The sequence below is a fragment of the Passer domesticus genome, chromosome 7, assembly GCF_036417665.1.
Source record: "Passer domesticus isolate bPasDom1 chromosome 7, bPasDom1.hap1, whole genome shotgun sequence".
Lineage (NCBI taxonomy): Eukaryota > Metazoa > Chordata > Aves > Passeriformes > Passeridae > Passer > Passer domesticus.
This window is the reverse complement of record NC_087480.1, coordinates 17,700,603-17,713,054: the sequence shown is the minus strand read 5'-3', so window position 1 is coordinate 17,713,054 and position 12,452 is coordinate 17,700,603. Positions and strand designations below refer to the sequence as shown.

Sequence of the window (12,452 nt, the reverse complement as noted above, 5' to 3'; positions counted from 1 at the left end):
CCCTTCACAGTTAGGTTTTAAAGGGCTGTAAATTGCTTTTCCTTGCACCTTTATGGAGAAACCAAAACACTGCTTAACGCAGGCCTCAGTTTGTTACAAGTTTGGCAACAGTATTAACTTTCAAACGAGTGCAAGACCAAGTGATTAACTGGAGCTGAGCTCCTGCCAAAGGTCAAGGTGGGAAATCCCGCAGCCCCGGTGCTGGGGATGGCTCCCCGGGCACCTCACACCTACTTGAGCTTCCTGTCCCGGAATGCAGGAGTCCCGGGCACGATGGTTTTGATGAAGAAGGGTTGGTTTCCTTTGCTTTCCTCAAAGCCTCCCACGATGCTAAAACCCCAACTTTCCAGGTTTCCTTTACTAAGGACAATATCTTGACAGAAGTGAAGGTAGCTGTGTCAAAAACAGAGAAGTTATGAGGAAAATTGCCTGAGCAGGAATTCATGTTTTCCCTCATGGAAAGCACAGCTATGAACAGCCTAATTTTCCTGGATTTTAGGATTTGAGACACTCCTTTGCAAGGCATGTCAGAGGGTTAATTCTCAAATGGGATGATGCCAGTCCTTTAGAAATTTTTTTTGAGTATTAGTTTAAGAGGTAAGAGGAAATCACCTGGCTCTAAAGGGGTTTGGGATCTGCAAGACTCCTGAATAACTTCATGAATTCTGCTAATGAACACCTACAGCACCAGAGACAAACCCAAATTGCAGCGAGCAGCAGCTACACCCATGCAAGTGATGAGAGCAGAGGGTTTTTATCCCCTCTGTGCACGGCCCTGGCACAGGGGAGGCTTTCAGCATCACTGGCAGCAGATGTGAGGGGCAGGGAAGGGCTCTCCCGCAGGATCCAGGATGTCCAGCTCCAATACTGGGCTCCCTGCTTCTGGATGCACTTTGCGTCCTCAGGGAGCCGGCAGTGCCAGCAGCACTGCCCGAGCTGGTGGCACACAGCCCCTCCAGGTGACACCGAGGGTGTGGCAGGAGCTCTCCGGTGCCCTGGCTCCAGGCTGGCTCCAGCTCAGGCTGTATCCTGGCACCGGAGCTGTGAAACTGCTGCTCATCATCACCCGCTGAGCTATTCCAGCAGCTAAACTTTTCCTAATAAACGTTTTTGCCTCGAGGGCTTTGCTTGAGCAGTTTGCCGAGGAGTTTCAGATTTCAAAAGCCTTCCCAGTTAACTTCTCACCAGGAGAAAGATCCAATTATCTACTTTCAAACTGTAATTTACTTTTGTAGGAGTTTTTCGCACATAAACACCAGGAGACCCAGCTCGAGCTCACTGATTCCTGCCTGGTTTCCTTCCCCCGGTACCACACGAGTGCAAAAACACAGCTCTGAGCCATGGCTGTGGCAGCTTCTGCAATGAACAGCCCCAAGAGCAACAGGGGCTGCGTCAGCACAGAACATAAATAAAAACATCGGGCACATTCTCTGGGAGCTGGAAAGGGCTGCTCGCTAGGAATCCATTTTCCATATTAAAAAGGGGTTCTAGGAAGAGGAACTTTAATTTACCACGATCAAAAATGACTGTGGGAAAAGAATTGGAGAGTTTAGGGAAGGTCGAGGTGCAGGTTTTATGGTGCCAAGCACGCTGCTGAGCTGGCAGTTCCTGGGCCCTGCTGGAGCTGCACTTGGTTCTTGTGGGAAGAGTCACTGGAGTCACATAAACCCCAGGGAAGAGGAGGCAGGAAAACTGCTTTTCCACCCCAAGACTTCTCCATGAGCCACAGAGTGCACTGTTTTCAAGAAACAAAGCTTTTAGAGAGAAAAGATAATCAATCTAAACTTGTTTCTATATCTTTGGGATCCAGGGTGTGTTGGACTAGAACATGGGCCCAGTCCAAGCCAGCTTTTGAGATGGTATTTTATCCTATCAGTGGTGTGGATTTCACACAATGCTAGGAAGAAATCAAAGTTTCTGTTTGACAGAAACAGAAATCACAGCTACAAGAATCCAGGCCTCAGTGAAACTCTGGAGGCTCAAGTGTTGCAAGGATGAAATTCACTTCCCTAGCCCTGAGCACTCGTTTCAGCTCACACCTTTCAGCATCAAATCTGGGTTCAAACTAGAAATACATTTCTCTAAAAGGAAAGGGATATTTCTGCTGGAGCAGAGGAATAACTGGGGGAAAAAAGAGAGAAAAGAGCTGAACAAAAAAGAGGGGGGGAAAGATAACAAACCCAAAATTGCATAAGGAATTAGCTTTGAGCTTTCACCCTGCAGGACATATCCACCCAGTGGGGCCAGGGCAGCCACAAGGAGCAGAGCCCAGTGGAACAGCTGGTGCTGGGTCCAGTTTGGGCCCATTTCTGGGGTTTTCTGTGCCAGCGTGGTGCACACGGGGTCTGTCAGGGCCACAGTGCAATGGACACTGCCCTGCAGCACTGGGGGTTTGGGTGGGTCAGGAGCTCCCTGCAGTGGGAACCACAGCACAGCACGAGAGGGCACTGGGATGTCACTGCAGCTGCACCTCCCTGAGCCAGCCTGAGATGCCAGGGGCACCCTGAACATGGCCAGGTGACAAACACGGCTTCTGTGGTGAGCAGGCAGCAGCCACCAGCTCTCACTGGGAGCAGGTGGGAAAAGCAGGGAGGAAGCACAGGAATTCCAGCCCCTTTTAGTGCTGGGAACAGGAGGAAGATTCTGCCAGATCCCAAAGTGGAATAACCTTGCTGTGTGCCTTCCACCAACCCTCACAGCCAGAACTGCAGACACATTCCAAGGCCAGAACTCAGGCTGGAGTAAAAGGAATCTGCAATCCCTTCTTGCTTCAGGAGTCAAAAGAAGGGGGAACATCAGTACCAGCAGCAAAGGAATTTCCAGCAGTGCATTAAATGCAGGTGATGTCAGGACACTGCTCAAATGAAGGCAGGAGATCCAGGAGCAGAGAAGACTCCAGTCCCTGCGGCAGAGCTTGGGGAAGCTGCAAGTCACCTGCCAGCCAGAAAAATTGGGAAAGGAAGAAAAGTTTTGCCTTGCTGTGGTTCACTGCAGCAGCAGCTCAGGGAACACCACCAGGCAGCATCTGAGGGGTTGTGCCCTGGTTTGGGCTCTCGAGGGCCAGCTCACTCCAGACCTGCTCTGGGGAGCAGAGGGAGATGGGAGGAGGTGCTGAGCACAGGCCAAGTACAGGAGACACAAAAGCTGCCTTTCCTTGGGCTGGTTTGTTGAGCATTTATTTACAGGCTGCTATGTAACACAAGAGAGGCTTTGTGAGTGGTTCTTCTTTTGGTGTCTCCATGAACAAGGCTGTAAATGAGCCAAGCTTCCCACAGCAGGTTTGGCTTTATGTTCCACCTGCAGATGCTCCTGCAGTCAGCTGGGATGACAACTGACTCTGCTTTTCACCGTGTTTTGATATAACTCCTAAAGGAGTTATAACTCCAAAGATTCACCTCTCCAGGAAGGAGAGGGAAATTCAAGCTTCTCTTGGAACTTAGCAGGTTAAAACCTGTGCTGTAAAGCTTGGCAGCAGGAAAATTCAACTGTGAGGAATCATTTCTGTTTCATGCTGAAGGTGACGCAGTTACAACAGCCAAGAAGAGTTAGACTGAAAGAATGTCTGCCCCTAAGTGAGATGATCAGATTAGAAACTCCCAGACAGCCCAGGTGTCTCTTGGCTTGTGTTGGGGGATGCAGAAAGAGCCACAGAGGGATTTCAGTCAGTACTTTAGCAAGGACTGCATCTAACATTGACTATTTCTCTTTGAAAAAGGGGGTTTCATGGCCTCCAAAGCATGGTTACTGTCCAACAGGTGTTGGAATGATGAGTCACTCCATAAAAACAGTGGAATTTCCTTATGTACTCGTTATTCTATGATCTCATTGGCAAATGAGACTTTCCACTGCCTTTCAGCTAAACGGGAATACCAGGAATGCTTCCAAGTTCATCAACAAAGTAATTAATTTCTAGTGTTTGAGTGAAAGTCAACCCTGCAATTAACAGCTCTCCAGTCCCTGACAAACATACCTGGGCAATCCAAGCCACGTGATCCAGAGGGGAGACCAGCTGAATCCCTGCTCCCTGATGTCCAGGGGGGCCTCTGGGGAGTTCAGGGAGAGGATTTCCAAGGCTTTCAGTGTGACTGAGTGGGAAGCTGCATTGGATTTCAGAGCTGAGACAGCTTCATAGTAGTTCAGATGAGTCAAATCGATGCCATTTATGCTCAGAAGTACATCCCCTGTTGATGAAATAAAATAGGATTATTACAAGGATAAAATGGGATTATTACTTGGGCTATGGAGCCCATTTCAGCCTCAGGGGTCATGGGAACCCTGTTTCCAGCCTCTCTCAGTGTCCAAGCCCAGCTTCCATTGAGAATACCCACAGTTCCTAAAGGAAAAAGGTCTGAGAGCCTCCCTTACCTCTCTTGATTCTGCCATCCCTGAAGAGGCATCCAATGGGCTGCACACTTGTCACATAGATAGGGAGCTTGTTTTTGTTATCCCTTCCACCTCCAATTGTGATTCCCAAAGATTCCTTTGGCTCCTTTTTTATTGCAACTGTCTTCTCATGACTTACATATCCCTGAGGCAAATCCTACAAAGCAATGACAGCACAAAATGCAGCTTCATTAATGCATTTAACAGGAGAAGCCCAGCTCTGGAAGACAACAACATTTGTCTCCTCCATCCAGAGCATTCCAGCAATGTTGCTGGAGGGCAAAGTCAGCTTCCCATGTCCGTGCTGTGGGTGGGAACACAGGGCAGCATTTCTAAAGTGAACAGTCAGTGCTGTCCTGATGATCCCAAATCCTTTTGCTGCAGGGAGATGCTCCCTCCAAGGAGGGGCATTTTGCACTGAGGAACAAGCTATGAGCTCATCTCAAGGCTGCTCATGCCAAGCAGGGAAGCTCTCCCTGACTGTTTAGGTTGCAGGGAAGGCACACATCAGAGCACAGGCTGTACAACAGGGTGGAAATGCTCCTCAGGGATTTAAATGCAGGAACCACACAGCAGCCAGGCAGGACAGCAACTCCCTGAGCTCCAGGGACCCTGAAACACAGCACTCTGAGCAGCTGCAGCACTTCTGTCACTCAGCTGGAAGCTCTACACACAGATTATCTCTGGGTTCAGCACAATGGGGACTGTCCTCCTGCCCCTGCTGTTTGTTGTGCCCCACAGTGACACTGCAGCCACAGCAGCACCACGGGGCCACCTGGGGATTCTTCTCCTGGACCATAAAGGGCTCTGGCTCCACACCAGCTCAGCTGGGTGGCACTGCAACTCCCTCAGTGTGCAGGGCTTGAGGGGTGTCAAGGAGCAAATCCCAAAATGTCTCACGGGTGGCAAATTTCTTATTGCCCTTTCCAGACACCAAATGATTAAACACCAGCTCTGCATCAACACTGTAGAAATTTTGTCACCTTTTTCCCTTAAAATTATGTTTCCCCATGGATGACAAAGTGGTTCTCCAGTACCAAAAGCCCCAAACCTGCCCAAGCAGAAATGGAGCTGCTGATCAGCCTTCTGTGATAAAACACCATCCCAGAACAACACAATGCATCTGCTAAACCAGGAACAAGCAGCACCTTGGCCTCATTTCCCAGCCCCACCTTCTGGTAGTTGGATTTTCTCCTGTAGTGGCTCTGGTCTGGTCGTCTCCGGTGGTGCACGGGGCTGCCCCCATTGCTGCTGCTGCTGCTGCTGTTGGAGGTGCTGCCATCCTCCCCTGGCTCCCCCAGCTGCAGCCCAGACTGCCTCAGGATCACAAAGTTCACTCTGGATTCTGTGGTCTGCCCAGAGAAACAAGGAGTGGAAATTAAAAAGACAGAGAAATGGGTTAGTGTCACTCTAGGACATGAAATAGAAAGACGTGGACACTGGATTCTCCAAGGTGAAAAAGAGGGCAGTTTAATTCTGACTCCAACATTTACAGATTTCCAAAAGTGACAGTGGATTGGAGGGTGAAAGTGCCACCTCTGCAATGGCACTGGACAAACCAACAGTCCATCAAATTTCTCCTCCTCCAGAAAAGAATGCAAAACAATTAACTATTTACATAAAGTCCGTGAGAAAGCTGGTTACAAGAATGTAAACATCAGGCTTAGAAAAACTCAAAAGAGCAGGGCGACAGGTTAGAAATGAGGGACAGCCCTCATTGCCTTGGGGAGAGAGAAGGGCTGGCATCAGTTCCTACAGAGGTTCTCCAACAGGTCCTCATGTGATGCAGTCTTTTGTGATGAGCCAGAGAATGTGATTGGAAAAAGAAAAAGGGAATTAGCAAACATGAGTCAGAAGGAACAGGAGTAGAGGCAGGCTTCACTTGTGCCTCCCTCCCCCACAAATGCCAAGCAAAAGAAGGTGGAAAGGGATGATTAATTCCTGCACTTAGGTACAAACAACCAAAATAGCATCTTGTGTTGTGCCACAGAGTGAGCAGAGCCTGAGCCCTGGCTGGTCCACACACAGTGACCACGACAAGCACTGGATGCTTTCATTGCACAGGAAGTTGTTAAAGCTCTTTCCCTCCCAGCTTTGTTCACCTATTGTTCACCATCTCCCATCCATGTTTTCCCCAGGGTACCTCTGGTTAAACACTTCACCAGCTGCTTGTCTGGCCTTGGCAGGGCTGCAGGGGAAGTGCTCCCATTGTCCCTGCTGCCCTCACTGGGTTTGTTCCTCCAGATCACCTGACAGAGCCTTGTTGTGAGGGACTCACTGGGGGAAGGCCCAGTGCTCCTGCCCTGCACGGCAGAAATGCAGCTGCTGCTCTCACTCCTTGCTACAGGACTCTGCTTCCCTGGTGCCAGAGTGAATTGCCTGGCCTTGGAAGAGGGATTTTTAAAGTTACATTTAAGCAAGGATTTCAATTAGCCCTCAGAGGAACGGATCATGTTTGGAAAACTGTCACAAATGTCACTTCCAAATAGATTCAACCCCCAAACTTCACGAAGCCAGTTGTGAGACTTTGGTTGCTGGTTCCAGTGGGATCAAAAGAGTTTCTCATATGGGAGTTGTGTGTGCACATTGCAACAGGAATGCAGCAGCACTTGTGGGATGCAAACAAATTCTAAGAGGCCACAGAACGGAAGCACGACATGAAAAAGGACCTCAGTGCTGGAACTCTGCTCTTTCTCCCATGGCACTGCACTGCTCTGATAACTGTGAAGAGAATTGGCTCTCCCTCGTGCTGACCTCACATCCTTTCTAGGATATAAACAGAATGGGATGAGGTGCATTGTGTCAGGATCTGTAGATAAAAACACAAACTGGAGGCACTTTCCTGGGGAGATAAAGAATTTCAACTGATCTGTGTGATGTCTGCTGTACATGCAGCAATCTTTAATCCTTTAACTAGAATTCCTTGCCCACTCCTTCCACCACAACATCTGGCATGCTGCAACAGGAGCACATTCCACAGGCAAAGACCACCCCTCTTCTACCCTTCAGTACCTTGGAATGCTTTTAGCCTGAAGTGCTCTGTGTTTTCCAGTCTCTTCACAAATACAGGTAAAATAGGGAGAAAGGGCTTCAAACCAGTCCAAAGGGAGCTGTTCTGTCCTGCCAGCCCATCCCATCTCCCAGCCAGCACCTCCAGTGTGACTCTTGGAAGCTCAAGAGGCTGCCCTGATCCCTCCCTGTGCATGAATCCACACAGTGCATCCCAACATTCCCTGTGCAAGGCTGAGAGGCTGCAAACACCAGACAGGAGCTGCAATCTCCTCAGATGAACTCCTGTGCCATGAGCCACTGCTTCCCCTCAGACCTGTCAGGGCTGACTCACCACAGATTCCCACTCTGGGTGTTTATCTTCATTTGGAAATGGTGCTTCCCACACATCCAGAGGGGAGTCACTTTCCATGACACAGATTTGGGGGAATGCAGCTTGTCCTGGTGTGTTCTGTTAGCCCTGGCCCAGAACAGGAGCCCTGCCACCAGCCACCCACAGCCATTTCCACACAGCCTCTCCACATCTGAGCTCACCTGGATTATCTGGGCAGCAGCCTCAGGAGTTCCTTGCCTCAAATCCTGACCATTTATTGAAAGGACTCTGTCATTGCGGCTCAGCTTCCCGTTCTTGGCTGCCAAGCCCCCCTCTAGGAGATCCAGGATGAAAATCCCTGCCTCGTCAGTCTTCCTGATCAGTTTGATTCCCAGGGGTTCCGACCGGTCTCTCTTCACCAAGGTGACATGGATCACCTCCCGGGCTGTGGAAGTGCAATCCTGCTGTGCAGTCTTGTTGGAAAAGCCCTTCTCCTGCAGGACCATGAGGTGGAGAACAGGGCCTGGGTGGCGCAGGAAGGAGACAGCCTGGCAGTGAGTCACGCTGCTGATGTTGACGCCATTCACCTACAGAGACAAACAAAGCACTCACTAATCAGAGCCCACATTAATTAGGCACTGTCCACAGTGTGGGGCACAGCCAGGCTGCAGCAGGATGGAAAACTCCCTGTGCAATCTCTGACTCTGATGCACATTAGGGAGCAAAGTTTTCTAAAAAAGAATGAAGAAAGCTGATGGAATTAGACTGCAATTGGTGCATAACTGAGGACAGGGACAAGACAGGACAGCCACACAGCTAACAAGCTTAAAAATGATCAGTCATTCCTTCCATGCCATGTAAATGCAGATCTGCTTTTCCTTCATTTCCAGCATTCAGTACAGGCGTGGAGAAGACCCAAATCTCCACTTTTGAGTGGTCCATAATCTACAAGTTTCTGGAATCTGGAACCACTTAATTATGTTTCTACCAGGGTGACTGAGAAGGCAATGTTTTGCTTTGCCTGTTGCCACATAAGATTCTGTGCAGTCTCTTAGGATGTCAGTAGAGCTCCTAAGTGTGGGACCTGCCCTGTTTGCTGCGACTGAGACATGGACAATCCAGCTGGGTAAAACAGGAGTCACTCCATTGGCCTACCTGAGAAACCAACTAGATCTCATCAGCCACTTGTGTGGGGGCTGCCAGCCCTTCCTGATGCCCAGTCCCATGGGACAAGGAGAATTTATGGCTTGGCAGATGACTGGGCAGCCATGGCTGGAGGTGCTAACAGCTGCCACCATGTGTACAAGGTGTCACCTCAGTCACCCAGGGCCACACAGCCCTGCCAGTGTGGGCAGTGCCCTGGCTGTGGTCAGGCAGGAGCTCTGCATTTACTCACATTTTGGAGCTGACACTCACTGCCAGTCAGCAGCTCTCACCCTGGACCTGCCCATGGAGAATATGCAGCTTAAGCAACACAGTGGAGCAAGCAATTATGAGACTTCCTAACTAGAGCAGAGAAATGGGGCTGCTGTGAAATTTATCAGGTAGGAATCTTTTACTTTATCCAAAACAGCCTACATTTCAAAAAGCTGTCAGAAATGCAAGAGAAATATGAGTCTGACTGGAAGGACTGCCAAAAGGGCTCCTGAGCCCCAGCAGACACACAATGCTGCTGACACAGAGGTCTGAGCAGTGCTCTAAAAGCCTCAGCTGCAGAGATTTCCCAGTTTTTCCAGGCACTCTCCTCCCCCAGTCAAGGGAAGCAATGGGGCTACCAGGGGGGTTTCCCTACCTCAAGGATGTGGTCTCCAGGAGCAATTCTTCCATCAGCAGCAATCACAGAGTCCCGCAGCACTTCCTGAACAACGATGTTCCCTAGGGGCGTGTCCTTACCCCCAACTATCCTCATCCCCAGCTCTTCCTCTGGATCTTCCCGGTGGATTTCAATGGTGGTAGTTTCAGCCACAAGACTGGTTCTCTGAGGAAGGTCTGGTTGTGGAAATTGAAGAGAAAAAACAACACATTAACAGAATTTTCCTTTTCCCAGCACCCCAAGATTCAAAGCCCTGGCAGGTTGTGTTCAATATAGCATCTGGAGGGAAAGCACCTATCAGGAGACCTAAGGTCACATAAAAAGTTTAAAACCCCTCTGTTTCTTTAGTCCCTCCAGAATTTTTGCCATTTTCTCCTAGCTTTTAGTGAATTCAAACTCTTTATTGTTGCTGCTTGGGATTTATTAAAAGGCATTCAGTATGGTTGGGCTATATTTAGGGATTTGTTTTTCTCCTGTGATAGCTGGCCTGCTAGAAGCACACACATAACAAATTCCAGTTTCCATGATGCCCATGAGGGAAAGGGACTACCCAGCTATAATTACTGCTCTGCAACTTCCTTCCTCTGATTTCCTTTGCTCCCCTTTTCCCATCCCCCCTGTAAAACAGGAGGAATGTTTGGCTGTTTCACAGCATACTGGAGATGAAGCAATGCTGCACTTTGAAGATGAAAGTTGCTGTTAGCAAGCAGGCTGAGATCTCCCAGCACAGGGACACTCAGGCAGGCCCAGCAGGGTGAAGGGCAGCTGTCACACCAGGGATGCCAAACCTGCTCCAGGTGTGCTTTGGGAGAAAGCCAAGAGGGAACTGAAGTAACCTGTGAGTTACCTCTGTCCCATCACAGGGGCTGGAAGTTGAGCCTAACTTTGAGACAAGGCACTGAGGTTTCCACGCTGCTGCCTCCTACCAAGCTGACACAAGTGCTGCTACACTGAGGTGGAGATGGTGATTTGATCTGCACAGCTTCCAGAGCTGCCTGTTAATCAAAACCTAACTTATGCTAGAAAAACACCAGGAAGGAGGTACTGACCACTCCAGGAAACTGACTGTATATTTAACTTTCTTAACAAGATTAACAAGAACCTGGAACACTTCCTAGTTACTAATTATCTGGCTTCTGCAAAGGCTTTAAGTGCTCCATGTTCACATTGACAGGGACTGCCTTTGTTTCTCCACAGAATACTGCAAATACTCACTGCAGTCTCCCAGAGTTTCTGCAAATGGTTTTGTACAGTTTTGTGCCTGTGAGCAGACTCTGCCACCCCTGATGCACATGAATGCACCTCCCTTCTGAAGGAAGAGATGCCTCTGATGACTACTAATGGCTGAGTAGCACTAAGGATGTCTGACAGTGCTGGGAACACTTAAAAATTGGATTTTCTGAGATAATTGCCTCATTTGTATATCATGAAAGATAAATACATAGTTCCACTTCTGTACCAAACTCTCACCTTCTTCAGTCTCCTCAAAAGCTGGATTAACCAGTCCAGGCTCGGCAGTCCCCAGTGACACCACAGCAGCTCCAGAGCTTTCTGCCACAAGTGAGGAGCCTCCACTTGGGAGCTCTGGATCCTTGGGCGTGTTCGTGTCCCCCTTGGCAGGAGGCTCTTCCTTCCCTTTGGAAATGGGATTCCTTTTCCGCTGGAGTTCAGATTTGTATTTCTTAAACCCAGGACACCTGGAGAGAGATTGACAGGGACTGTCAGTGACTGTCTCTGCCTGGGCAGGTGACCCAGCACATGAAAGCTCTGACAAACCTGTGGGAAGAAGCTGGTTCCAGATCTCACCAGTGCAGTCCTGGTTTCTCAGATGATAAAACTGATTCTCATTTGACCTTCAGTTTCTACTTATACAAGTATCAGCTTAAGTGCAGGCTTGTTATTTCACCACTTTTGAAATTATTAAGCAAATTATTTGAAAAATAAGAATGTAATAGAAACAGGAGTCTCCTTTGCTAAATATTTAACTGGCAAACAATCCATAAAGAAAACAATCCTTCTTAAATATAAGCAAATACTGAGCTCTGACGTTGTAGAGATCACTATGAACTGTATCTTGATACAAAGAAAGTGGCTCAAGTTTCAAGCTCAGCTTTGAATTAGGCTTTGTTTTAACACACAAGAGCAGCAAGGGAGGATTGGGCATTTTCAGTTGTGGAATGAGACCTGACCCTGGACCTGGTGATGGCTCCACCTGAATGGGAGTAGCTGAATTCCTAATCCTACTGACTGCTCCCCACAGAGGTCCCAGAACTGGGATGTAATTGCACACACAAAAAGTGCCCTGGATGCAGATACATCACCAGCCTGTCTCAGCACTAATGGGTGAGGAAGAACAGCTCTTTTATCACAGGTATTTATAAAAAAGGTGAAGAGGTGATAAATGCAAAAACACCACTTTCAGAGACATGAGTAGTATTGGGTGTTTATCAGAGTCACTTTTCAAATTAAACTGAACTATTTACACTCTGGCTAAAGAAGTCTCATCCCAGTATTACCTCCTCTGGTTTAATCCTATTCATTTATTCTCCAAGCAGTAAAATAACCCTGAACTTAATGACAGAAGCTGAATGATCTGTTTGTGCACATGTGCCTCTTAAGATATCAAAACATAAATTCGATTTGCAAAAGGCAGGGAAATCCCCCAAGAAAATAAGTTACTATGTGCTTCTTATTTCCTTAAATCTTCTCCTATCAATTAATATCACTTAAAACAAAAAGCACCCAGATCCCAGTAAAATTTTCTTATGTTTTTTAACTCCCTATTTTTCAGTCTGATGATCCACTTGCACCCACAGCCCAGGTGAAAGAGCCTCGAATCTTAGAATAGTCTGTCCCCAAGAAAGATACAAACAACTGTGGAATATGGAAGAGAATGATACAGTTTCCAGGCAGATTTCTAATGTAAACATTTGA

At 48.3% G+C, this 12,452-nt stretch overlaps 1 protein-coding gene across 4 annotated transcripts in view; it reads right to left on the bottom strand.

The window, feature by feature from the left end:
* LOC135304612 (ligand of Numb protein X 2-like) overlaps positions 1–12,452 on the bottom strand; it is a 30,168-nt gene that overhangs the window by 2,744 nt on the left and 14,972 nt on the right. For all 4 annotated transcript variants that reach the window (XM_064427225.1, XM_064427224.1, XM_064427222.1 and 1 more), the window contains 7 exons: positions 10,989–11,215; positions 9,498–9,694; positions 7,927–8,292; positions 5,556–5,735; positions 4,366–4,540; positions 3,971–4,181; positions 235–393 (listed from right to left, as the gene is read on the bottom strand). In XM_064427225.1, the coding sequence (XP_064283295.1) occupies positions 235–393; positions 3,971–4,181; positions 4,366–4,540; positions 5,556–5,735; positions 7,927–8,292; positions 9,498–9,694; positions 10,989–11,215 (1,515 nt within the window). The remainder of the gene's footprint in view (positions 1–234; positions 394–3,970; positions 4,182–4,365; positions 4,541–5,555; positions 5,736–7,926; positions 8,293–9,497; positions 9,695–10,988; positions 11,216–12,452) is intronic.